This window comes from Stenella coeruleoalba, assembly GCF_951394435.1.
Source record: "Stenella coeruleoalba genome assembly, chromosome: 15".
Taxonomy (NCBI): Eukaryota; Metazoa; Chordata; class Mammalia; order Artiodactyla; family Delphinidae; genus Stenella; species Stenella coeruleoalba.
In genome coordinates, this window is record NC_137161.1 from 71,818,672 (window position 1) to 71,844,602 (window position 25,931).

The following is a 25,931-nucleotide window of genomic DNA, read 5'->3' on the forward strand; positions in this document are numbered from 1 at the left end:
CTCATTGCAGTGGCTTCTCTTGTTGCGGAGCACGGGCTCTAGGCGTGCTGGCTTCAGTAGTTGTGGCACACAGGCTCAGTAGTTGCGGCTCGAGGGCCCTAGAGCGCAGGCTCAGTAGTTTTGGCGCATGGGCTTAGTTGCTCCATGGCGTGTGGGATCTTCCTGGAGGACCAGGGCTCGAACCCACGTCCCCTGCATTGGCAGGCGGATTCTTTTCTTTTTTTCTTAAATCTTTATTGGAGTATAATTGCTTTTGGCAGGAGGATTCTTAACCACTGTGCCACTAGGGAAGTCCTAACATTTCTTTTTAAGATTAGAAATTCGATGAGTAGAGAGGCCAGTGTGTAATCTGTCCAGGATAACACAGCAAGTGGCAAAAATGGGATTCTAATCCAGGCAATCTGACACCAGAAAGCTCTTGCTCTTCACCACTAATTCACACTATACAGTAATCTTTTATCAGCCCTAGTGCCTAGCTCAGAGCTTTGCACACAGTACCATTCAATAGCTTATCAAATGAATAACTAAAAAAAAAAAAAAAAAGGATCTAATTAGCACCTCTTGTTTTTAAAATTAATTATTGATTTATTTTTGGCTGTGTTGGGTCTTCGTTGCTGCGCGCAGGCTTTCTCTCCGTGCGGCGAGCGGGGGCTATTCTTCGTTGCGGTGCGCGGGCGTCTCATTGCGGTGGTTCTCCTGTTGCGGATCATGTGCTCTAGGCGTGCAGGCTTCAGTAGCTGTGGCGCACGGACTTCAGTAGCTGTGGTACATGGACTTAGTTGCTCCGCGGCAATGTGGGATCTTCCCAGATCAGGGCTCGAACAGTGTCCCCTGCATTGGCAGGCAGATTCTTAACCACTGCGCCACCAGGGAAGTCCTAATTAGCACCTCTTGAACCTTCACTGACTTGTGGGTTATTGGGAACCAGCAACTTGGTCTCAATCTGAATTAGAGCCTCACCATAGATCTAATTATGAGTAATTTCAGAATCATAATTACAGTTCCATTTTGTCTCTTGATCTTTAATGCATACAAGGACCTACTCTCAGCTTCTAAGGAAGACAAGAACATTACTTAAGCCTAGGAGGTGTGTTTCTGTGAAGGTCCCAGCTCACATTTTCACTGTGAAGTGAGGGAGATGGACTGGATGGTCTCTGAGGGCCCTCTCTTCAGTTTTAACGGACCATGATTCCAGGAGACAGAATGAAATGAAAAAGAGCATCTACTTATGTGTCAGAAGATACCATGTTGAGTCTCAGCTCCCCAACTCTCAGGTTTCCCATTCTGTAAGAGTCGATTCATCCATTCAAAAATTTCTGAGGAGGGGCTTCCCCGGTGGCGCAGTGGTTCGTGCCCCGGTCCGGGAAGATTCCACATGCCGCGGAGTGGCTGGGCCCGTGAGCCATGGCCGCTGAGCCTGCGCATCGGGAGCCTGTACTCTGCAACGGAAGAGGCCACAACAGTGAGAGGCCCGCGTATTGCAAAAAAAAAAAAAAAAAAAAAAAAATTTTCTGAGGGTCTGAGTTTGAGTGTAGGGGTGGGGGATACAGCGATGAACAAGACAGACATGGCTCCTGCTCATCCAGCTCAGAAAAGCAGATGACATCTGCATTGTGGGGTTGTCCTAATGAAGAAACTGAAGTGGACCAAGTACTGTGTAAAGTCTAGTACAGAATCAAAAGATGACGCTCTTGACAGGATTGCCAAACCCAACTACAACAAAAACGTTAGCTATCTTGCTGTTTTTCAGAAAAACCTAATAGTATATTTTCACCAAACCCAGTCAACGCAGCTCTCTCACCTCTCCCCTGCTCTCCATGTAAGGATAGGCTGGGAGTATCTGTCCTCAGGATACAGGCACAGCCTGGTTGCTGAGGCCAGGTCCCTAGCCCACTCAGATAGGCCTCCTTCTGAAAGCCATTACGCTGGGAGTCTGGAAGCCTGGGTTTTCCAGCTCTCAAGTCACCTTGTCCAGCTCAGGTTTCAGTTTCCTCATCTGTGAAAAGCACGCCACATCTGTGAGGCATCCATCTCCCACCGCCACTGTGAAATACGCATTGGATCACTTAGCATCGGGCCTGGCTCCGGGAGGCCAAACTCCAGAGGGCTGGTGAGGGTTCCCTTAAGGTTCCATCTCGAGGCCCGGGCCACTCCTCCGGCTGAGTGGGGCTGGCGGGGGCAGCGGGGCCACGTGGCCCTGTCTTGGTCCCCGGTCCAGCACTCATTTGCTGGGTGGCTCTGGGTGAGGTCATCGGGCGGCCCTACTGGTCTGCATTCGGGGGGAGGGTCTGGACAGTCTCAAGATGGTCCTGGGGAGCTTCTAAGGTTGACTGGAGTAGACGGAGCCGACAGGTGCCAAGGACCAGGTTCCTTAAGCGGGGCGCGGGGTGGTGGGTCACGTGACGGGGACGGGCAGGGGCGGGGCCTGGAGCGCAAGGCTCCGCGGGTGACAGGGCGGGCGGGAAGGGGCGGGGCCTCGGGCGGGGCCGCCGGGGGGAGGCAGGCGGGCGGGCGGGAGGGGAGGAGTGGAGATGGCGGCGGCGGCGGCGGCGGCGGCTCAGGGGGGCGGGGGCGGGGAGCCCCGGGGAACTGACGGGGTCGGCCCGGGGGTCCCGGGGGAAGTAGAGATAGTAAAGGGGCAGCCGTTCGACGTGGGCCCGCGCTACACGCAGCTGCAGTACATCGGCGAGGGCGCGTATGGCATGGTCAGGTGAGGGGCGTTCTGGGGGCGGGGGCGTCTTTGGGGAGGGGGCTCCGAGGGAGGGGGCAGGGAGGGTTGCTGAGAGCTCTCTGGGCCTTGGGGACTCTTAGCATCCTGAAGAAGCTGAGGCTTCAGGAGGCTGGGGAGCGTCCCAGGGAGAGGGCCTTTGAGTGCTTTCTGGGGGAGGGGGCGCTGCGTAAAATCTAAGGAGAGGGGGCTTGGGAGCTTTGAACCCACCATTCTGTAATAAAGGGAGGGGCATCTGAGTATATGTGGGGAAGCTGTGGGGGCCTTGGGGACCCTATAGACACGGGGTGAGGAGAAGAGAATAAGTCTTCTTGGGGAGGTAATATCCTTAGTGAAGAAGGAGTGAAGGACCCTTCACTGGGGAGAGGATGCCTTGGAACCCCCCCTCAGTGAGGCTGGTCAAGGAGTTTGGGAGAAAAGAGCAGAGCTCAGGGCTAGGCAGGGTGGGGTGGGGCTTTGGGCCTGGGGCCAGGGACCCAGTGAGCAATGAGGGGTCCAGGAATGCCTTCCTGCAACTTTTGGGAGGGGTCTGTGAGTTCTCCCAGCCCCACTGGGTGCTCTGGGCCTTTGTTCATCTGGGAATAACTCTGCTGCCCAGGAACCTCCCCCTGACACCCACCCCTGCCCTGCCTACTCCTTCTCTCCAGTCCCTCCTCTGATTCCCTCCTTCTCACTGTATTTACCTCACTGTACGTCCTCCACACCTCCCAACCCCTGGACCTGCCTTGGGTTGAGGGAGCCCATCCTGGGAAGGGGAGGATGAGGGGTCAGGGCAACTAGAATGGAAAGGGTTGAGGAGAGGGGAAGTCAGTGATCGGTCAGTCTCTTCCTCTGTTTGTGAAGTCACTGAAGGGCTGCCTGGCTGGTCCCCAGCTTTCTCCCTGGAGATCCCAGGCCTTCACAGCAGGAAGGAACCAGCATTGTTTATGACTGGCCAGAGCCTCTCCTGCTCCCTCCCCTCCCTGCCAAGACCTGGGTGGGGCCACCGGGCCTGGACTCCCCCTTTCGTAAGGCCATGCCAACAACATCTCTGGCCCTCTCAGCTCAGCTTACGACCACGTGCGCAAGACTCGAGTGGCCATCAAGAAAATCAGCCCCTTTGAGCATCAGACCTACTGCCAGCGTACGTTGCGAGAGATCCAGATCTTGCTGCGCTTCCGCCACGAGAACGTCATCGGCATCCGAGACATTCTGCGGGCACCCACCCTGGAAGCCATGAGGGATGTGTATCCTTCACCTTGGCCAGATGGCTGGCCAGGCACAGCCTCAGAGCTGGGCTGGGTGACTGTTGGCTTGTTTTCTGTTCCCTTCTTCCCTACCACCCTCCAAAACAAACCCAGTAAAAGAAACTTTCCAGCAGCAAAGAGGCCACAGAGTGTAAGAGGACGACGGGGAGGCCTCAGATGAGTCCTGGCCTGCTGCAACCAGGCAGTATGGCCCTGGGCAAGTCTGTTCTCTGAGTTCTGCCTCAGTAGGGGGCTGGGCAAGATGGTCTCTATGGGAGCTTTGTCTTCTGACATCTGCAGTTCTCTGATGAGATCCAGCCTCTGCCCACAGTCAGTTTTTTTGTTTAACAGACGGTGATTCTTTCTCCTCTGGGTCCTCAGACTGGAAGGAAGGCAGGAAGGAAGAAAACTGCCCTTTTTGGAGGGGCTACTATGAGTCTGGTGCAGTGCAAGCCGAGTGCTTTGACATTTCTTATTCTAACTCCCAACTGCCCTATAAGATGGGTCTCATCAGCTCCATTTCAAAGATGAAGCAACTGAGACTCAGAAAGCCTCAATAAAATCAAGTGCTTCTGTTGCTACCTCCTCCTCTCCCCCAGATGAGAACCTGTCCTCTCTCTGGGACTTCCCACTCAGAGCCCCACCCCAATCCCCTGTGGACTTGCACCTTGCCCCGGGAGGGACAGCCTTGCCTTTGCTGCCCTCCCCCCATATTGCTTTCCTAGTTTGTTGTCCACTTCCTGCCTGGCTCAGTGAGCAGCTTATAACGCCCATCACCTCTCCCCTGCCCCACCCACCCCAGCCAGTTCCAGTCCTCCACCCAAGAGTGAGGATTAGTATCGCACCGTTTGCAGCTTCCACCACAAACCGAGGGCAGGAAATCTCCACACTCACCCCCAGCTTGCCGTGTGACCTTAACCAGGTCACTGCATCGTGTCGGGCCTCCTCATCTTTAAAACAGCAGGGTTGGTCCAGGTGTTCTCAGAAGGCCCTTTGGAGGCTGATTCTGAAAGACAGCCCTAATTTAGTCTTCTAGAAACAAAGCACATGACATTTATTTGTTTATTTATGTGTAGTCTTTTTATCTTAGAATATAAAAGGACATTTACTCCTCTGTCTTTGGATGTATGGCCAAGCACCCTGAGTGGGAGCGTGCAATGGGGAGTTTCTCCTCATCGTCTTGCACAAACCATTCCCATAACGCAGGCATTTATTTTTAAGCAAACATTTATTGCATGCCAGATGGTGTTCATACATTATCTCATTTAACCTTCTCAAGAGCCATGCGGCTCAGGCTTTTATAACAGCAGTACTAGTTCATGTTCGCCGAGCACTTACAACATGCCAGGCACTGGGCTGGCTGCTCTGCATGGGTCATCTCTCTGCTAATCTTCACAACCACTTTCTAGAGAACAATTTTTTCCCCTTACTTTACAGATGAGGAAGTAGAGGTGCAGACAGGTTGAGGCCACAAAGCCAATGAGCAGGGCAGTGGGGATTCAGACACTGGCAGGTGAACTCCAGAGTTACTGCTCTTAAATGGGACATTCTCCTGCTTCCCACAGTTGAGTAGCCCTATTCTCCCAGTAGGGAAACTGAGGCCACAGAACTGAAGTGCTTTGGTCAGGGTCCCTGGCTGAGATCCGGCAGAGGCCTTGAGCCCGACTGCTAAGTATGGGCCTTGCCCAGCTCATGATATGAGTTGGCAGATCTGTTGAGTCCCAGGGGCATCAGCTGGAGGGATATGAAGCCTGTTGACCAAAGGCTCTTCTTCTTAACCAAGTGCCTCTCGCTGCCCCCATCTGGGGGGTCTCTGGCACCAACCTCAGCTACATTGTGCAAGACCTGATGGAGACAGACCTGTACAAGTTGCTTAAAAGCCAGCAGCTGAGCAACGACCACATCTGCTACTTCCTCTACCAAATCCTGCGGGGCCTCAAGTATATCCATTCCGCCAACGTGCTCCACCGGGATTTAAAGCCCTCCAACCTGCTCATCAACACCACCTGCGACCTGAAGGTCAGAGCGTTGAGGGCCGGTCTCCTCCTACCCCTGGGGTCTCAGGCTTGCAGGTGCCCAGTACCCACCCCCCCACCCCATAGGTGGGAGAGTTTCGCAAGCAAAGGGAACAGCATGGGCAGAGACGCGGTGATATGATTACTTGGGCCCAGGAGGCCTTGAGCACCAAGCTCAGTAGCCTGGCTTGCCTTCCAGATCTGTGATTTTGGTCTTGCCCGGATTGCCGATCCTGAGCACGACCACACTGGCTTTCTGACGGAATACGTGGCTACACGCTGGTACCGGGCCCCAGAGATCATGCTTAACTCCAAGGTAGGGGGGCCACCCACCCGTGAAGGGAAGGGGCTGTGTCCCACAAAGCCCTGGAGCCTCCTCTAAGCCAGGCAGTGATCCCCGTGATGCAGGAAGTCTCCCCCCAGGCCTTGTCACATTATGCTGGTCCTTGGGCTCTGGAAAGACACTGTGGATTAGCTCCTCTGGGCCTCTGCCCTCTGCCTCCCTGGCTGGTGTTGAACCTAGGTCGGGGGTTGTGGGCAGGCGCAAACATCAGGGTTGGCTCAACAACAGGTTGAGGCTGGCCCAGGAGCCCACCACTTCCTCCTCCTCCCCAGGGCTACACCAAGTCCATCGACATCTGGTCTGTGGGCTGCATTCTGGCTGAGATGCTCTCCAACCGGCCCATCTTCCCGGGCAAGCACTACCTGGACCAGCTCAACCACATTCTGGGTGAGGGGGGACTGGCCAGCTGAGTGGGAGGGAGATTTCACTTATCGGAGGTGAGATTTCTTTAGGGTCAGGGCCAGTGAGTCTGTGGGAGTCAGGTCAGGGGGACGACCATGTGTGGGGCCCCTCCAGCATTTCACAGCAGTTCACTGGGGTATAGATACCGTCCCCATTTGGTAGATGGGACAGTAAGGCTCCATACACCCCATGCTTAGGAAGTGCTAGGGCCTGGATTTGAACCTAGGGCTGCCCGAATCCAGACCCCTTGCTCTTCACCACCATAGTACTGGCTGGTGGCCTGGAGCAGGTTGGTGGAGGCTCTTGTTCCTGGCGCCTTCTGTTCCCAGAAGGGAGAGATTGCTCACCAAGTCACCTGCTTTACCTACAGGTATCCTGGGCTCCCCCTCCCAGGAGGACCTGAATTGTATCATCAACATGAAGGCCCGAAACTACCTACAGTCTCTACCCTCCAAGACCAAGGTGGCCTGGGCCAAGCTTTTTCCCAAGTCGGACCCCAAAGGTGAGAGAGACTTGGGGGCTGGTGTGTGATAAAAACCGGGTGTAGAAGAAGGTACATGGGCCCAGTAGCTACCTGGGCCTCTGGACACAGAGAAGAAAAGCAATGCTTCTGGGAGCTCCTCTGACCTTCCTTTTGACCCCTGACACCTGCGCTTCCCTAGCTCTTGACCTGCTGGACCGGATGTTGACCTTTAACCCTAACAAACGGATCACAGTGGAAGAAGCACTGGCTCACCCCTACCTGGAGCAGTACTACGACCCAACAGATGAGGTGGGCCAGCCACCAGCAGCAGGGCTGGCAGGTAGGTGGATGGGTGGGCATCCCTCAGCCCCTGTCCTGAGCCTCCCCACTTCTTTGCCACCCAGCCAGTGGCCGAGGAACCTTTCACCTTCGACATGGAGCTGGATGATCTGCCCAAGGAGCGGCTGAAGGAGCTCATCTTCCAGGAGACAGCCCGTTTCCAGCCTGGGGTGCTGGAGGCCCCCTAACCTGGACAGATGCCTCTGCTCCCTGGGGCCTGGTGAGTGCTCCCCACCACCCACGCACAGATTCCCCCTGAGACCAGGGTGCCCAGCGTGCCTCCACGCAGTCACAAGCTTGCTCACGTCCCTGAGCCACGTGTACGGTGGCAACAGAAGGGCCAGAGCCTGCCTCAGCCGCAGACCCGTGGTCGCCCAGCCCCACATGTCTCCCAACTGTCAACACCCTGCACACTCCAGCCCCAGGTCACTGAGGGCCCCCTCTCACCCATCTGAGGAACAGAGCCAGGCTTTGGCTCCCCCAGGATGGGCAGAGAGGCAGGTGGGGCAGTAATTGCTTTGGGAGGAGCCGGCAGCATCCGGCCTGACCCACATGCCAGGCTTTTTCACACCTGGTGTCCAGGTCAGCAGTTCCCATACCTTTGGGGGACCCGGCTGGGGCTACCGCCACCCACACTGCTCTCTGTTCCTCCTCTAGTTTCCTCTCTGTCTCTGGCCAGCTGTGGCCTGATAGCAGCAAGGCACACACACCTGGGTTCAAAGCCCGCCTCTGATACTCCATAAGGGCTGTGTGATATTGTGCAAGACACCTCACCTTTCTGCAGCTCAGTTTCCTGGACACAGTCCTGATAATGAGAGCGAACACCTCCCGAGCACCCAGCATTGTTGTAAGAGATTTGCATGGATTAACTCACTTAGTCCTTATAGCAGTACCTTGAAATGGGTACTAATGTCATCCGCATTCACAGATAAGGAAACCCAGCCGCATCACACTCACCGTAAGGCAGGAGTAGAGGCCAGGCTGTGAGGACGAAATGAGGGAAGTGGAGGTCGGGGCTCTGGCAGGTCCGCTCACGTGTGCTAATGGTTCCTTTCCTGCCTGCCTTTTTGTTTAGGCCCTGCCTCCTGCCTGCCCCTCCCCTGCCGGACTGTTAGAAAATGGACTCTGTGCCCAGCCCAGACCCCAACAGCCCAGGTCGAGGCAGAGGGCAGGCCTGGCCACCTCCCTTTGCTTTGCTCAGGCATCCTGCTTCAGGCAGGCCAACGCGCCCTCCCCCCTCACCTGAGGACCCGAGGGGCTCAGGTGGCCCCAAAGCAAATTCCCCTCTGCTGTTCTGCCACCGTCTGCCCGGCTCTCCCAGTCTCTGGTAGTTCTGGAATTCAAGGGCTCTGGCTGCCCCGGGACCTACTGAGGGGCAGTGGGGGAGGGACATGGAGGACACTTGAGTGGGGACTCAGGGCCAGCCCTGCCCCACTCAGCCCATTAAAACCCCACCCCATTTTCCCCGAAGGAACATTCCTAAGGCTCAAGGACTAGTGTCCCTGAGGAGCAGACCTAAACCCTCCCCCACAAAGCTGCCACATCTAACGTCCCCGCTGCTTCTGTGTGTGGGTGAACAGAAGTGGAGGCGGGGGCACGTGGAGAGCCCAGTGCCCCTGCCCACCCCGTGCCTGTGTCTAATATATAAATATAGAGGTGTGTCTATGGATGGCCCTGGCTCTGTCTGTGTTCGCCGATGCCCTGACCATGATCCTTGCTGCTTTGAGGACTGAGTCTCCAGCCCCGCTGCTTCCCACCTGTGGCTTTACCTGGAGCGGCGGCCTTTGGCTCCCCCGCTGGCCAGGGTTGAGGCTGGGGGTGTAAGGAGTTCCAGACTCCTAGACGGAGTGGGGTCAGTCTCCCCCTTAGTCACTATTCTGTCCCCACCCTAATGGCTTCCTGTCTTATCTGGCTGGGGGTGATTCTGGAGTGACTCAGGGACACACTATACACCCCCGGCTTCTCTGGAAATGGCAAGGGGTGGCATGTTACATACCCTGGGCGCACATACCAGTGGGAAGGGGGAGTGTTGTAGCAGAGCTGGTGGGGGGCGGAGGGGACTTGATTCCCCAGTGTGGCCACAGAGAGAGGCATTCTGGGGTGTGTGAAGGGCCTGGGGGTACGCGGGCCAGAGCTGCCTGGCCTCTACTCCTGCCTCTACCCCAACCCCAGCTGAGCCCTGCAGTCTGGCCTCAGGCCAGAAGCAGGCTCAGCAGGTCCCAAGGGGTGTGGTGGCAGCTGGTGGCGGAGCCAGCCTACATCAGCCAGGCATTCAGCGAGGCAACACAGCCCATCGGGAATGGCTCAGCTTGCGGCAGCCAGGGCCTGAAGCAGCAGCGCGACCATGAGCTCTCTGCTGTACTACACCCTGCCCGCCCTGAGCAGCTATGTCATGCTCTCCATCTTCTTCCTGCGCCGACCTCGCCTGCTGCATACGCCGTGGGTTTCAGCCTTCTGTCCCCGCCTGGGGGCCCACCGGGGAGGTGAGCTGGGCTGGGGTAGACGGGGTGGGAGCTTCTGAGGATGGAGTGAGGATAGCAAGGCAGGTGCCAGGGTGGACAGCAGAGAGGGGTAGGTCCAAAGGGCAGGATGTTAAAGGAGGGCAGAGTTCGAGGTGGGCGGAGAGCCGGGTGGCAGGGCAGGATGTGGAACAGGGAAGAAGAGGCTGCTCAACCCGGCCTGCCTGGGGCTGATGAGGCAGGGGGCGGGGCCGGGCCGCAGGAACCCACCCTGGATGCCCCACACAGGATCTGGAGAGCGCCTGGAGAACACCATGGAGGCCATGGAAAAGTGAGTCCACCTGCCTGGCCAAGCTTCCGGGTAAGGTTGTGCCAGCTACGCGAGGCGTGATGCTAAGGGGCGCCGTTCACTTCCTGCTCTGGGTGACTGGAGCCCCCTGGAGTCGTGCAGGGCACAGCCTGCACATCCGGCCAGAACTGCCTCACGTTCCCCTAAACATCCCCACCGCCCTGCTGTCTGGCGCATCCCCCATCCCTCGGCCACTCACTGACCTTCGCTCCCATAGCGCCGTGGCCCAGAGAGCCGACCTCCTGGAGCTCGACTGCCAGCTGACTCGGGATGGCGTGGTGGTGGTGTCACACGACAAGAGCCTGTCCCGCCAGTCAGGCGTGAATAGGGATGTGGGCAGCCTGGACTTTGAGGTGGGCCTTGCCCCAGCACCCCAACCGTGCCCAGAGAACCACCGTGCCTCCACGCGTGACTCCTGGTGACATGCTCCCTGCTCTCCCTATAGGAGCTGCCCCTCTACAAGGAAGAGCTGGAGGTTTACTTCTCACCGGGTGAGCGTGTGGGCTGTCAGCGCCGGGCTGAGCCAGCTGGAGTGGGGTCACAGCCTCAACCTCCTGCCCTCTTTTCCCCTTTGGGACCCACGCCCTCCCCCCGGGCTTGCAGCCCCCCACCCCAGCAATCCTTCTCTGATCCTTCTTCCCACAACCCCTCAGGCCACTTTGCACACGGGTCAGACAGGCACATGGTGCGTCTGGAGGACGTGTTCCGGAGCTTTCCGCGGATGCCCATAAGCGTGGAGGTCAAAGAGCAAAATGAAGAGCTCATTCGCAAGGTGGTGCTGTGGGCAGGGGTGGGCGAGGGCCCAGGGCTGGATGGAGGCCTGACTCCCCATCACCTCCTCCCCCTCCCAGATAGCGGGCCTGGTGAGGCACTATGAACGCGATGAAATCACCATCTGGGCCTCGGAGAAGAGCTCAGTCATGAAGAAGTGCAAGGCCGCTGTGAGTCCCTTACCCCTCCCTGTGCCCACTGCCCCTCCCAAACGGGCTTAGGCCAGAGGGGTCTGGGGGTTCTGCAGGAGCCCTGAGCAGGGTTTCCAGGGGTGGGATTTGGAGAGCGGGGGAGGTGGGGAAGGTGTGTGAGCAAAGGCATGCCAGAGGGACAGAAGCGGGCTCTGGGCTTGGAACGCTGGGCCAAGATGTGGCTTTGATCCTGCAGGTAGTAGGGTTTCCTGAATGTTGAAAACTGTGCAGCCCAAGCCTCCTCTCCGCTCCCACAGGAGCAGACTGATCCCCTTTCTCACTTCCCCTTGGCTTCCAGAACCCTGAGATGCCCACCGCCTTCACAATAAGCCGAGGATTCTGGGTGCTGCTGCTCTATTACCTGGGGCTGCTGCCCTTCATCTCGATCCCTGAGAGGTTCCTCATCTCTTTCCTGCCCACCATCATCAACAGGTACCTACAGGGTCCCCGTCTCCCTTCCTCATTCTCCCCCAGACTTCTGTCCTCAAAAACAGCCCCCTCCACCCTACACCGGAAACTAAAACAACATTGTTAATTAATTATGTTGCAATATAAAATTAAAAGCTTAAAAAATTAAAAAAAAACCACCCCCCACTTCAAACCCCCTTGTGCAGGGTCCCGTGTGGAGCAGGAGATCCAGTGTCCCCAGCTCCCTGGCTACCCTCAAGGATAATCTCCCATCCGGGGTCCTTTGAAGACAGTGGTCTCACCAAGCATTCATGAATACTAAGGGGGACACGAACCCCCTGAAATCCTATGCAAATGTGCGTTGATGTGGGTGGAGTTTTAGGACAAGGGTTCATTTGTTCATCTAGTCATCCAACAAAGAGTTATTGAATGCCTACTCTGTTTCAGGTGCACTTACACTAGTAAATAAGACCAATGTGGGTGGGGAGAGGCCCTTCACGAGCTTACAGTCTGGGTGGGAAGACAAATATTTATTAATTACAGCATCACTCTCATTCTCAAACAGAAAGGCAAGCATTTTCCTGCTTGGGGACAAGGATTAACAAAGTAACAGCTGGGCAAAGTATCAGGAATTTGGATACTTCACCAGCTCTCAGGCCGGGACCCTCCCTTTGCCTTCTGAGACCTCCTCTGTGGCGGCCCCAGTGCTTTCTGCTCCCCTCTGTCGTCCTGAGGGAAGCTCCCAGCCAACCCCCATCATCCCTTGCCACAAAGAGATCATTATACTACAAACTTGGTGTACCTAACTTTTTTTACGGGGTTTGCAAGGTGTTTTCACATCCTTTAATTTATTTGAGCCTTACCTTGCAGCACCCTCAGGAGATAACAGGAATCATGACCCCCATGGAGAATCTGAGGCTCAGAGAGGTTCTGTAATTTGCCCAAGGTCACACAGCAGAGCCTGCCCTGGGACACTGTGAAAGCCTCTAAGGTCACCCCGGGACTTCCCTGGAGGTCCAGTGGTTAGGACTCCACTCTTCCACTGCAGGGGGCACAGGTTCAGTCCCTGGTCAGGGAACTAAGATGCCGCATGCCTCACAGCGCAGCCAAACAAAACAAAAAACGACAATAACACCAACAACAAAAAATTCATCATTAAAAAAACAAAAAAAAAAAAAAAAAAAAAAAAAAAACATAAATAAAGTCACTCTGGAGTGGAACAATTAGGGACAAGTAGCCGACCGAATAAAATGCTGTCTGGTCTCAGGAAGTTGGTCAGGCCTAACCAGGAGGACCTCCAGCTGCGTATACAGTTTGGGAATCAAGCTGGGTCCTGGCCCTGGCCCCTCCATGGATTTGCTGTGTGACCTCGGGCAAGTCACTTTAGTTCTCCAAGACTCAGTTTCTTCTGTAAAACGGTGAGGGGAGGGGCACACCCTCAAAGCATGGAGTCAAGGATACCGGAGTAGGAAGTCACTGAGCAATGGGTGACTTGTTCCTCTGGGCAGCCGCAAAGGTTCTTCTGGAGGGAGTAGGGTTATACGGGTTGGGGGGCGGTCACTACCACCCCCACCCCACCTGTGACAGAGAGAGACCCAAGGGGCTGACCACGACACCACCTCTCCACAGGACCTACTTCCCATTTTCCTGCTCTGGGCTGAATCAGCTGGCGGCTGTGGTTTCCAAATGGTGAGATGGGCGAGAAGGCTAGGTGGAGGGATCCCACAGAGACCCGCCCTTCTCCTTAGTCCCCTCTCATCACAGCCTTTGCTACCCCGCCCCCCACCAGGCTCATCATGAGGAAAAGTCTGATCCAACACCTGGAGCAGCGAGGGGTGCAGGTGAGCAAGTGGGTTGTTCACAGTGTGGGCCCAGCACGACATTCCAGTCACAGCTCTTTTATTAACTGGCTGGGTCACTTGGACAGATCACCTTCTGAGTCTCAGTTTCTTCATCTGTAAAATGGGGATAATGATATATTTAATTCTTCTGGATATGTAGCCGATACTTAGTAAGGGCTTGATAAAGGCTAGCCGTTACGATAATGATGATATATTGAGCTGTCCTGATCCCTGATGAGAGGGGCTGGGAAGAGACCAGAAAAGGGGAAGACCAGCCCAGGCCACCCCCACCCTCCTCCAACCTACCGAGCATCAGCTCTGACCAGGTCATTTAATTAGCAAACCTTTGTTGGGAACTGACTGTGTTGAGAACACAGTTCCAGGCACTGTGGTCCCGGGGAAGGAGCAGGGAGCTTACCATCAGGGGCAGAGGATGAGGAAAAGCAGGCATCGCAGGGGCAGCCAGTGGACAGAGAGGAAGAAGAGTGCTGTGGTCTGTGGGGTCAGAGAAGGCCTTCTAGAAGCAGTGAGGAGCCGGCTGGCAGGGAGGGGAAAGGGAGAGCATCTCAGCAGGAGGCTCAGCATGTGGGAAGGTCATGAGAAGCAAGAGGCCAGCAGAGAAACTGAGAGGGGTCCCACCAGGCTGCAGTCTGGAGGAAGTGGCACCAGGGGAGCTGGAGAAGGCAGGAGAGGCTGCGGCAGGCAGCCTGTGAACCTCAGTAAGGAACCTGGACTTCAGCCCAAAGGAGAGGGAAGCTTTTGAGGGCCTTAAGCAGGCGAGAGACCTGATTCAATTAAGCCTTGTCGAGTGAGGGTCACTCTGGCCACCACGTGGAGAAGGGACTGTGGGGGCCAGTGTGGAAGCAGAGTCTCACTAGGCGCCTGATGCTGCCACTGACAGGACTGAGGCTTAGGTGGCAGCAGCAGGGATGGATGGAAGGGTTAAGTCACAGACAGGCCGGACTCGGCCACTGATTGGATGTTGGGGTGAGCAAGGCATGGGGATGACATAGCTCTTTCAGGTCAGGCCTCCTGCTCCACGGTCTTCCTCGTAACACTGGGAGGATAGACCATCACTCTCATTTGTGAAATTAAGAAACTGAGATGTCCATCCAGTGACTTAGCCCAGGGTACAAATACCAGCTCAGCCTACTTCAGTGCCCACAGGAGAGGACTCAGAAGGCAGGGAAGATGTAGAGCAGCAGGATATGGGCAGGCTGGGAGGCAGGCTGGGAGGCAGGCTGGGAGGCAGGCTGGCAAACATTCCACTACCAGCTGTCCCAGGGGGAAAGAAACCCCTTGATTTGAACATTAGGTAATTTCCCTGCTGTATATACCCCCACCTTGGCCAATTTCAGGCTACCAACATGAATTCACAGAACAGAGTTGGGAAGAGATGTGTGGTGTGGTATATATACCACCCTTATATACTATTTCCGTCTTATACATTAGATAGATGTAGATAACCTCCAGAACATGGCTAACAGTAAAATGTGGTAAAATAATTAGGAAGTGATGAGTTTTGAGTATTTATTACCTTTGTTTTTAATATAATTTATTGAATTGTATGTTTATGTAATGTAATACTTAATAATGGCTGTATTTAATAACCAGTTTTCAAAATTCGTGAAAATGTGACCGTCAGCTCCAGCACAGCACTGCTGGGAGCTCTCCACAGAGGAGGAGAGCTCCCAGCATCTGGATACAAGGGGAACCGCTAGGTAAAGTTGTTGGGAAACTACAAGCCCCTCCCTCCCCACTAGGTGGTATTTTGGTGCCTTAATGAAGAGTCAGATTTTGAAGTGGCCTTCCGCCTGGGGGCCACCGGCGTCATAACTGATTACCCGACAGCCCTGAGGCGCTACCTGGACAACCATGGACCACCTGCCCCGGCCTCCTAACCCAGAGGTGCTCACCCTCTCCTCTATTTCTCTTCCCCAATAAATGTATTCTTTTCAGTCACGTCTTTGTGCTTGGGGAGTCGGGGAAGGTGTGAGGGGTTATATCCTGACTACAAAGATGGCAGCTTGTGGCAGAAGAGGCCAGCTGAGGGCTAGAGTCTGAGGCCCTAACCACCCTGACCCACTGGTTCTACCACATTCCAGACCCAGAGTAATGCCACACCCTGTGCCAACCTGGCCTCCACTCTCCTCAGGAATGTCCCTTGCAAGGCCCCCTGCCCCTTCAGAGCCACAGACAATGGTTCCATTCTCCTGAGGACATTAAGAGTCCCAAGCACACAGCAAGAGACTTGCCTTCCCCTGTAAGCCACATCACCTGGCTTCAGAGGATGGGCATGGCTGGCCCATCTGCTACCTCAGCCATTCCAACCTTCCATTACCAGGTGTCCCACTCCAGAAGCTTCTCGAATTCCTCAACCCTCGTTAGCCCTCCTACCTTATTCATTTAATGAATCACATATTTCACAAAGAAGTTATTAACTATAGGCCAGGCTGGGTACTGGGGCCAGTGCAGGGAACAAGACAAGCCTAGCATGGCAGGCACGTGTTTAAATGGACATTGTCATTTTCAACCCAGTTCAGAGGTGAGAGGGAAAGACACCTAACCCAGCCTGGATGGGCAGGACATCAGGAGACTGCCAGGAGGAGGTGATGCACAACAGTAGGAATCGGCTTGTTCTGAGGCTCTGGCTCCCAGGGTTCTAACACGAATGGATACCTTTAGCTCTTCCCATCCAAGAACCTGGCCCTGATGCTGTGGCAAGAACCATGGAATCGGGCCAAAGTGAGAATCTCAGCTTTACCTCTTATCAGCTGGATAAGCTTTGGAGAGCTGCTAGACCTCTGTGGACCTCAGTTTCCCGGTAAAATGGGAACAATAGCAGAAGCTGCCTCCTAGGATTGCTGTGGGGATTAAGAGAGTGGGGCACGGGCGGTGGGTAAACGCAGATAATTATGACTATTATTTACCGGGGTCGTGCGTCCAGACACCATCTCCTTCCTAACCCTACGTCAGGTCAGGTACCTCAGATTCTCGTTCCTTCGAGGACCGCGGGAGGAAAAGGGGGCTACGAGGCCCCGGCCGTGGGGCCGGCCGCCTGGGTTTCGGGCCGCAGCCGCATTTCCGGGCCGGCCTGAGCCAGGAGCAGGGGGGGAAGGGCAGCCCAGGCCTGCGCTGGCCGCTGTGTGACGCGCCCCCTCATTTGCATGCCGCACGCCGATTGGCCACAGCGGCCGCCGGGACCAGAGGCTGTCCCCCTCCCCCTCCCGCCGCAGCGGCGGCAGCAGCTGGTCTCGGTGTAAACAAGTCGCGGAGGCTGCGAACCCGGGCCGGGGTGGGGGGGACGGCGCCCACCAGGAGCGCCCCCCACTCGCAGGCCAGGCCACCCCGGCGGACTGGACCCCCGCGCGCCCAGGCGAGGTGAGGCCCGCAAAGTCAGGGTTGCGCGTCGCCCCGCGCCCCCGCGGCGAGCACTGCCCCCTTCCCCCCCTCCCCCGGCGCCCGCCCCTCGTCCCCGCGCCCCAGGTGAGCCCGAGGGTCTCAGGTAAGGCTCCGCGATGCAGGTAAGATCCCCTCGGCATAAACAAGGCCTCAGCGCCCCCAGGTAAGAGCCCGTCCCCTCCCAGGTGACCCTCCACCTTCACTGAGGCCTCCTGCCTTCTCCAGGAGGGTGAGGCATCCTCTCCCCAGGTGAACTCCCTGTGCCTCAAGTGAAGTCGTCCCCACCTCCGGCAGTTCAGCTGAGGTCTTAAGGACCATACAATTCCTAACCCCCTCCATGTTCCCCCTAAACGAAGAACTGACAGCTCATCCACTCTAGAGCCCCTTCCTCCAGCTTCAGCTGCCAGGTCAGCGGGGGTGAGGCTGAAAGTAGGTGGGTGACTCATCTTGGGCTCCTCCTAGCCTCAGTTTCCCCATTGATGCAACTTGAGCACTCCTCAGTGAGTCAAAACTCAGATCGCTCTGGCCCCTGGAGAGGCTGCTGGCTCTGGGGAGAGGAGAAAGCAGCCAAGTGTGACAGAGAGAGTCCCCGTGGTCCAGGGCATGCCTGCATGTGTGTGGCCCGGGTCCTGACAGCCCACTCCCTCCGCTGCAGGCACTGGGCTCCCTCTGCTCCCCGTGGGCCGCTCCCCGCGTGGGGCCACTGCCCCCGGCCCCCGCCATGGTGCGGATTTCAAAGCCCAAGACGTTTCAGGCCTACTTGGATGATTGTCACCGGAGGTATAGCTGTGCCCACTGCCGTGCTCACCTGGCCAACCACGACGACCTCATCTCCAAGGTAACCAGGTCACAGCTGGGGCTGGACTGGGAGGCTAGAGGGGCTGCCTGGCAGCTCCCCATCAAGATCCCTGACATCCTCTCCTTTGTCCCTCCCACCCTTTAGTCCTTCCAGGGTAGTCAGGGGCGTGCCTACCTCTTCAACTCTGTGTGAGTATTCAATCTCCCTTTCTTTCCCTGACCTCTGTTGTGACTTGTGACCCCTGGCATCATACTGAGACTCTCAGAGTCCCCTGGTTTGGGCAGGAAGCTTTGATCGCCTTTCTTTTGGATGCTAAGGACAGACACAGTAGGATACAAGCTAGAGGCGGGCTTTGTGATGGTGGGGACCCTCCCTGGGACTGCCCCCGTGTCCCCACAGGGTGAACGTGGGCTGCGGGCCAGCCGAGGAGCGGGTGCTGCTGACAGGCCTCCATGCTGTTGCTGACATCCACTGCGAAAACTGCAAGACCACTTTGGGCTGGAAATATGTGAGTCAGTGACCTCAGACCCCAGGGTAGCCTTTGACCTGACCTCATATCACTTCCTCCTCACAGCAGTCATCTGGTAGTGTTTCAGGGTGTATAGGCCCAGTTCACCCAAGTCAAACTGTCTTTTCATCCCCAGACCATGTTCTCTTCTCTCACATCCTGCAAGGGCTTTTAGAATTTTTCTCTTAACTCATCCTTCTCCTCACAGGCACAAACATTCCCATTTTAGAGATGAGGATATATAATGAGAATTACCATTTATTGAATGCCTATGTGCCAGGCACTGTTATGTACTTGGCATGTCTTATCTCATTCACTCATTACAGCAATCCTGTAGGTAGTCTCTTATTATCTCCACTTTACAGAAGAAGAAAGGAAGGCCCAGAGATGTTAGGTAACTTCCCCAAGGTCACACAGCTGGTAAGTAACAGAATAGGGACCAGAATCCTCGTTTTGTCTTTTTTTTTTAAACTCCAAACCGTTGACCCCCAGCTTCTGTTGCCATTCAGAGGATCAGAGAAGTTGCCCAAGACCCCACAGCAACATGGAGCTTGGGTCCATGAGCCTCCTTTTCCACTGCCCTCATTGCCACTGCTGTTGTTCAGGGTCTGATTTCACCACCCTGAGCATCATTTCCTTATCTGGCAGTGGAGGATAAAGCCACCACCTGGCACCCAAAATTGTTACGGGGATCAGATTAGATGCAGCAAAAGAAGATGCTCTTGGGAAACTGCAAGTGACAGGAATCCTCAGGCATCTCTTGGAGCTGTGGTGCCTCTGTGAGGTGGATGCCCCAGGCAGAGACAGAACCGTGACCTGAGTTCAACCCTGGCCCTGCCACAGATTTGCTTTGTGTCCCTGGACAGGTGGTTTGGCCTCTCTGGACCTCAGTGAAATAAAGAAGTAGCCTGATCCAGAGATCAAAAACTCAAGTGCTTGCAGGGCCAAGCAGATGCTGTGGATCTGCAAAAGGGGCAACATAGATCTGGAGAGGGGGTCAGTCTGGCAAACTGGAATGAGCATGGCCTACCCCGTATTTTACTGTTTGAAAGTTATTTTTATTAAACTCTCTGTTGGCCAAACAAAACACATGTATAGGCCAAAATTGGCCCTCAGGCTACCAGTTTGTAATCCCTAGATCTTTTATTTATCTATTATTATTTTTAAAATTGATTAATTAACTTTTGGCTGCATTGGGTCTTCGTTGCTGTGCATGGGCTTTTCTCTAGTTGCGGCGAGGGCGGGCTAATCTTTGTTGCAGTGCGTGGGCTTCTCGTTGCAGTGGCTTCACTTGTTGCGGAGCAAGGGCTCTAGGCTCGCGGGCTCTAGAGCGCAGGCTCAGTAGTTGTGGCACACGGGCTTAGTTGCTCCGTGGCATGTGGGATCTTCCTGGACCAGAGCTCGAACCCGTGTCCCCTGCATTGGCGGGCGGATTCTTAACCACTGTGCCACCAGGGAAGTCCATCCCTGGATCTTTTAGAACCTTCCATATCCTCTCTGTTGGAGCCAACATTAGTACTTAAAAAGTACCTAGGATTCAGAGAGTTCTGTCTGTCCCCTGTTAGTGAGAAACCTGGCCCTGCCATTTACCAGCTTTGTGTCTGTGGGCAGGTGGCTTGGTTTCTCTGGTTGACAGTTTCTTCATATGTAAAATGAGGCCAATCATATCCACTCCCCAACCCCTATTCCTTTTGGTAAGGCCCTAGCTCCAGGGATGACAGCCTCTCCCCTCCTTTCAGGAACAGGCCTTCGAGAGCAGCCAGAAGTACAAAGAGGGGAAGTACATCATTGAACTCAACCACATGATCAAAGACAATGGCTGGGACTGACCCCTGCTCCTGATGCATGTGGCTCCAGCCCTGTCTGGCCGCCAGGGGGCGCCACTGGCTTCCTTTCACCCGAACGGAGCTCTGGACCATCAGGGCCTCTGCAGAGGAAGGATCCAGCTCCTGTACATATATTTTATTGCATGCACTGTGACCTTGGGGGGAGATCAGAAGGTGGACAAGGTGGACGACACCCCCGCACCTCCCTGCGATCTGGCTGGCTTGGATCTCATTTTTAACCCCTTCCTGCCCCGCCTGCCCTATAGATATGGCCTGTGTGCTTCTCTCTTGGCCCCAGTGCACCATCAGCCCTGTGAAATTCTCCTCCCACCGGGCACCTCTTACCCCACACGTGTCTGCTCCCCTTGTTCTGTAGCGTTTGTACATAATAAAACCATGGAGTGGAGACAGCCCCAGGCTCACGTGGAATCCGGGAAGGGGGGGACTTAAATGCAGATGCCTGCCTCTATAGACCTGTTCCCTTTTGAGTCCCAGAAACATGGGGTGGTAGGCACGGCGGTCAAAGCTGGGAGCCTTCGCTCCTGGGGCTCAGCTACCTTCTCTAGCACCGGGGGCGGATCTCACTGCAGGTGGAGATTCCCGCGCCCACTCTAGCTCGCTAGGCCTTGACCTCAGCTGATCTGCATCTTCTCAGCCTAAACGTTTTGACGCCGCCTAGGGGCAGCTCTCCTGAGAGGCAACTGCTCCGCGGGTTTCACCGCCCCGCCTCGTCCCAACTACAACTTCCAGCGGCCCCAGCGGCACCTGCCTGTTTCCTTCGCGCCAAACCTCGGCCCTGGGCCTGCTGGGAAGTGTAGTTCCGAGGGTTCCCCAACGCGGGACCTTCTGGGAAACCCGGGCGTCAGCGGTCAGAGATCGTCGAGCTGTCGGCGTCTCTAAACTTTTGAGACTTGGCCGAGGCTGGAGGTTTTTCAGAATGGGAACTGGGAAGGACTCCAGAGTTCAGGCCTCGTCTGCGGACTCCTCGAGGTCCCCGGTGCCCCGCATTAACAACAAGCTCTGGTCGCGTCCCTCCAGCCCTGCTCCTTCCCTCCAGTCATGCTTCGTCCCTCCAAGTCTCATCCTCCAAGTGAAGGGGGGGGGGGGTCACCTGCCAGAAAAGTCTGGGGCGCCAGGGGCTGCCCCAGGACTCCAGGCTCCATCCCAGGGTCCAGGCCCCGCCCCTCAGTAGCTTATCCCTAGCCGGGGCTCCCCCCGTGGGAACGGGGACCAGCTGGCCGGAAGCGCCAAACTGCGTCCCTGTCGAGCCCCGGGGATCAATCAGGCCGAGGAGTTAATTATGTAATGAGGGGGCAGGGGGTCGGGGCTAATGAAGCCTGGGGGGGAGGGGAGGGTACCCAGGTATCCGGCCCGCTCTCGGACCCCTTCCAGGCCCCAGGGGTCTCCACCCCAGCCTAACTCCAGGGCCCCAAAGAGGGGAGGGGCTGTGATCCTGGGTCTGGAAGGGGCTGAGCTGTGAGCTATAAAGGGGGCATCTCTCAGCACTGGGGCACTCTAGGCAGCGTGACCTGAGGCCAGACAGGACTACTCCATGTACCATCCACGAGAGTTGTACCCCTCCCTGGGGACCGGCTACCGCCTAGGGGCCCCCCAGCCCGGAGCAGATTCCAGCTTCCCGCCTGCCCTGGCAGAGGGCTACCGCTACCCCGGTGAGCAGTGGGAGCAGCTCCTGGGTAGGAACTGGGGTGGAGGCTGTGGCCCTCGGCTGGCTCATTCTCCTCCCATCTCCAGATCTGGACGCTCCCAAACTGGATTGCTTCCTCTCCGGGATTGAGGCTGCTCCCCGAACTCTGGCCGCTCCCCCACCTCTACCCCCGCTGCCCCCAACCCTGGGCACTGAGGCGCCCCCTCCAGCCCCAGAGAGCCTTCATCCACTCCCCGGAGTCAGCCTGAGCCTGGACAACCGGGAGTTGTGGAAAGAGTTCAACTCCGTGGGAACAGAGATGATCATCACCAAAGCTGGGAGGTGAGGGGTCTGGGCCAGGGTCCGAAGACCCAGTGTGTTCCTGGTGGGGGTCTCTTGGGAAAGGCAGAGTCCCCGGTGATGGGGCTACGTGTGGGGATTCCTAGGGAGGCTAGAGCTCTGCCTGAGTTCAGAGTGTGACTGTGGCCTGGGTCAGGGGTTCTTCTGTGGCTGGACCAGGGGTCATTCTGTGGCAAGTGTCAAGGGTCAGTCTGTGGAGTCTGTGGCTGGTTTGGGGACTAACCTATGGCAAGGGTCCTAGGTCAGTCTGGGCTGGGGGCAGAAGGTCGGGCTGGGTTATGAGTTAGTATGTGGCCTAGATCAGGGGTCAGTCTGTGCCTAGAGTCAGCATTCAGACTATGACTGGGGTCAAGGGCCAGCCACTGACCAGCATCAGGGAAGTCTGGCCAGGATCAGGGGTCACCTTGGAGGCAGGGATATGGTCAGTGTGCAGTCTTTATCTAGGCCAGGAGCTCAGGCACTAGCGTGGTGAGTCCCCTTTTTATTTTCTCTGAAGCAAGTTTGTCCAGCAGCTGTAGATTCTGGTGCTGGAGATCAAGTGAGGAGACCAGGGTGGGGAGCAGAAGGCTCCTGGCAAGATTTCCAGAAGAAAAGTGTGTCACTCCTGCTTCTGCAAATGGAGTTTGAGGGGCCAGGGGTCAGGAGTCCGGACTCTGCTCCTAACCTGCTGTGTGACTCTGGTCAGATCACCTGACCCCGTTGGTCCTGTTTCTCGTCTGTAAAATGGGATGAGACAAGCTTATAGCTCTAAGATCCTGCCCTCTAAGTTCTGATTCCGCATCCCTCGATTTTCTGTGACAACTGCGTGAGCCAGTGGCTATGCCTTCTTGCGAGTGCTGTGCCCACCGCCGGCCACTGAGTAGCTCCAGGCCTCTCCCGTCCCTTCCCCTGTGCAGGCGCATGTTCCCTGCTTGCCGAGTATCAGTCACTGGCCTGGACCCCGAGGCCCGCTACCTGTTTCTTCTGGATGTGGTTCCAGTGGACGGGGCTCGCTACCGCTGGCAGGGCCGGCGCTGGGAGCCCAGCGGCAAGGCAGAGCCCCGCCTGCCTGACCGCGTTTACATTCATCCTGACTCTCCTGCCACCGGTGCCCACTGGATGCGGCAGCCTGTGTCTTTCCATCGTGTCAAGCTCACCAACAGCACACTGGACCCCCATGGCCACGTGAGGCCCAGGCTGGGACCCCCGGATAAGGGTTGGGGGTGGGACCAGGGTAGGGGGTCACGCCTGTTTCTTCCCTCCCAGCTGATCTTGCACTCCATGCATAAGTATCAGCCCCGCATACACCTGGTGCGGGCCGCCCAGCTTTGCAGCCAACACTGGGGGGGCGTTGCCTCCTTCCGCTTCCCCGAGACCATGTTCATCTCCGTGACAGCCTACCAGAACCCACGGGTGAGTGACCCTGCTTGAGGGGGTGGCCGTGCCCTGCCCAGGCTGTGGGAGTTTTGACTCTGGATGTGCACCCCCAGATCACACAACTGAAGATCGCAGCCAACCCCTTTGCCAAGGGCTTCCGGGAGAATGGCAGAAACTGTAAGAGGTGGGCATCATTCATTCATTCATTCACTCATTCATTCATCAAATGTTTATTAATCGTCCACTGTGTGCCAGGCACTGTGCTGGATGCCAGGAACACAATGTAAGTAAAAGCATGTATTCACTCACTGATTTGACAAATACTTATTTAGCACCAGCTTATGTGCCAGGCACAGTTCTAGGCAGTGAGGATACAACAGTGAACAAACCAAAGCCCCTGCCCTCATGGAACTGGTGATACTCTAGTGGGCGGAGTAGACAAGAGAAATAAATATATAATATGTTAGGGGTAAGTTCTAAGGAGAAAAGAAAGCAAGCGAGGATCAGAAGGAATGGAGAGAGGTATTTAATTAGATAAGAGGCCTGGAAATGCCTCACTAAGCGGACATTTGAGAAAAGACTCGGAGGAAGTATGGGAGGGAGCCAGGTGGATATCTGGGAACATGCCAGGGCCCTGAGGTGGGAGCATGCCTGCGGTATGGCGGGTGTGGAGTGAGAGAGGTGATGGGTAGCCAGGTTATGGTGGGCTGTAAAGGTTTCATTCGTTAGCACACTGGCTTCTAACTAACCCCTTCAGAGCTGGCCCTTGCCCTCAAGACACTTCGAGTCAGGCAGAAGAGATAGATATTCATTCAAGGATCACCCTAACTAATGTAACAGTATCACTCTCGACAAAGGTTATCAGGGAGGGCGTGTGGTGCTGTGGGAGGTCAGGAGGCCTCCTTTGAGGAAGTTATGCTTGAACTGAGACAAGAAGGAGGAGTAAAGCAGGTGACGAGGGGACAGACGGGGATTCCAGAGTGTGGCTGAAAGGCAGCTGGTGGAGATGGGCAGAGTGAACAAGGTGGCATGAGCTGGGACCAGACCACGCCCTGGCCTTGTTGCTTGGGAAGGAGTCTCCACGGATTCTAAATGCAATAGGAAACCATTAGAAGTTGTTAAGTGGAGAATAAATCCCAGCTCTGCTATTTCCTAGTCATTTAATTCTCTGGCCTTCCATTTCTTCTTCTGTAAAATGGGTATAAAGTGGCACCTACCTGATAGGGTCCCTGGGTGAAATGCCTGGCACCTGGTAAGTGCTCTTATTACCATCATCACCATCACCATTATCATCATCGTCATCATCATCATCATCAATCATCATCATCATCATCATCATCATCATCACTGTTCCCCAGGGAGCGAGACGCCCGTGTGAAGAGGAAACTGCGGGGCCCAGAGCCAGTAGCCACAGCGACCTATGGGAGTGGAGGTGAGTGTAGGCCCAGTGGTGATGGGGCCAGGCCTGAGATGCTGATCCTCCTTAGCCCACACTGTCCCTTCTGTCTCCCCAGATGCACCGGGTGGTCCCTGTGATTCCACCCTGGGCGGGGACGCTCGTGAGTCAGATCCAGAGCAGGCCCCAGCGCCCGGGGAAGCTGCCCCGGCCCCAGCTCCTCCCTGTGGTGGCCCCAGTGCTGAGGCCTACCTTCTGCACCCTGCAGCTTTCCACGGGGCCCCTGGTCACCTTCCGACCAGGTGAGTGGGGCAAGGGCACAGGGCTGGGCTCTTCCAGGCTGGGGATCCCTCTCCCCTGTTCTGATTCCTCTCTGCACTTCAGGAACCCCAGCTTCCCTGAGGCTCCAGACTCTGGGCGCCCAGCCCCCTACTCAGCTGCCTTCCTGGAGCTGCAGCCCGGGCCACCAGGCTCAGGATACCCAGCAGCGGCACCCCCAGCGTCCTTTGCCTCGCACTTCCTCCAAGGGGGCCCCTTCCCTCTGCCCTACCCTGGGCCTGGGGCTTACCTGGATGTGGGCTCCAAACCAATGTACTGAGCCTTTGCTAAGCCCCTCTGCCTCCCTCCCCATCTTCCATCACAAACCTCCAGTTCCCCTCCCCCAGGCCTGTTGCCCCCTCACTTCCACTGGCCCCATCCCCCACGCCAAATGGCTGCCTCGGGCCTCCCCCACCCCACTTCACACTTTGATTTCACTCCTACCCCCCTCTGGCTTCAAAGCTCTGGCTAAGCCGCTGGGAGTCCAGCTGGGGCCAGCTTCCCCTTCCCGGCTCTCACCTCAGTGTGAATGGAGGGAGGCTCTGCCTGGCCAAATGGGACCTGGGACCAGCACTCCCACCTCCCAGCCTCACCCTTGGGCCCGGCAAGTTCTACCCCCTCGCCCCAGTGCAAGCCACGCCGGTCTCTTCTCAGGACTAGAGTATCTTTTGTTAATAAAACTCGGAAGACATCAGTGTTCTGGAAACATTGAGCTAACGGTGTTCGGCCCCGAGTGGGGCTGTGTGAGCACAGGTTCTGTGAGGAGACCCAGGCCCCAGTCTAGAC

At 56.2% G+C, this 25,931-nt stretch overlaps 4 protein-coding genes and 1 long non-coding RNA gene across 8 annotated transcripts; 4 read left to right on the forward strand and 1 right to left on the reverse strand.

The window, feature by feature from the left end:
- Positions 1-605: 605 nt before the first annotated feature.
- On the reverse strand, positions 606-8,835 carry LOC307197685. 2 transcript variants are annotated; one of them, XR_013831477.1, is made up of 5 exons: positions 8,759-8,835; positions 8,474-8,497; positions 4,849-4,960; positions 1,245-1,439; positions 606-831 (listed from the first exon to the last, which is right to left on the reverse strand). It is a non-coding gene; the product is annotated as an uncharacterized lncRNA (long non-coding RNA). The 2 variants fall into 2 exon arrangements; XR_013831478.1 differs by having other exon boundaries at positions 606-1,439.
- Positions 2,532-8,765, forward strand: MAPK3 (mitogen-activated protein kinase 3; the record flags this gene model as incomplete). 2 transcript variants are annotated; one of them, XM_079943851.1, is made up of 9 exons in its annotated part: positions 2,532-2,710; positions 3,772-3,954; positions 5,784-5,973; positions 6,169-6,285; positions 6,585-6,699; positions 7,085-7,216; positions 7,377-7,486; positions 7,582-7,736; positions 8,592-8,765. In XM_079943851.1, 8 exons carry the CDS (start codon positions 2,532-2,534, stop codon positions 7,702-7,704), a joined length of 1,149 nt encoding a protein of 382 aa, XP_079799977.1. In that variant the 3' UTR covers positions 7,705-7,736; positions 8,592-8,765. The 2 variants fall into 2 exon arrangements, with proteins under 2 accessions (XP_079799977.1, XP_079799978.1); XM_079943852.1 differs by having other exon boundaries at positions 2,609-2,710; positions 3,777-3,954.
- A 766-nt stretch (positions 8,836-9,601) lies between the features above and the next one.
- On the forward strand, positions 9,602-15,497 carry GDPD3 (glycerophosphodiester phosphodiesterase domain containing 3). 2 transcript variants are annotated; one of them, XM_079943858.1, is made up of 10 exons: positions 9,607-9,999; positions 10,264-10,306; positions 10,542-10,677; positions 10,770-10,815; positions 10,978-11,096; positions 11,176-11,265; positions 11,585-11,718; positions 13,324-13,383; positions 13,484-13,535; positions 15,299-15,497. In XM_079943858.1, exons 1-10 carry the CDS (start codon positions 9,861-9,863, stop codon positions 15,434-15,436), a joined length of 957 nt encoding a protein of 318 aa, XP_079799984.1. In that variant the 5' UTR covers positions 9,607-9,860; the 3' UTR covers positions 15,437-15,497. The 2 variants fall into 2 exon arrangements, with proteins under 2 accessions (XP_079799983.1, XP_079799984.1); XM_079943857.1 differs by having other exon boundaries at positions 9,602-9,999; positions 10,770-11,096.
- A 2,051-nt stretch (positions 15,498-17,548) lies between these two features.
- YPEL3 (yippee like 3) lies at positions 17,549-20,481 on the forward strand (the record flags this gene model as incomplete). The annotated part of the gene is given in 5 exon segments (XM_079945775.1): positions 17,549-17,576; positions 17,579-17,775; positions 17,881-17,924; positions 18,136-18,244; positions 19,984-20,481. Coding segments are annotated over 5 exon segments (468 nt in total). The 3' UTR covers positions 20,074-20,481.
- Positions 20,482-21,607: 1,126 nt separating this feature from the next.
- TBX6 (T-box transcription factor 6) lies at positions 21,608-25,779 on the forward strand. Its single transcript, XM_079946210.1, has 8 exons — positions 21,608-21,740; positions 21,823-22,057; positions 22,972-23,239; positions 23,321-23,467; positions 23,545-23,615; positions 24,790-24,863; positions 24,946-25,129; positions 25,212-25,779. Exons 1-8 carry the CDS (start codon positions 21,623-21,625, stop codon positions 25,423-25,425), a joined length of 1,311 nt encoding a protein of 436 aa, XP_079802336.1. The 5' UTR covers positions 21,608-21,622; the 3' UTR covers positions 25,426-25,779.
- The last annotated feature ends 152 nt before the right edge of the window (positions 25,780-25,931 follow it).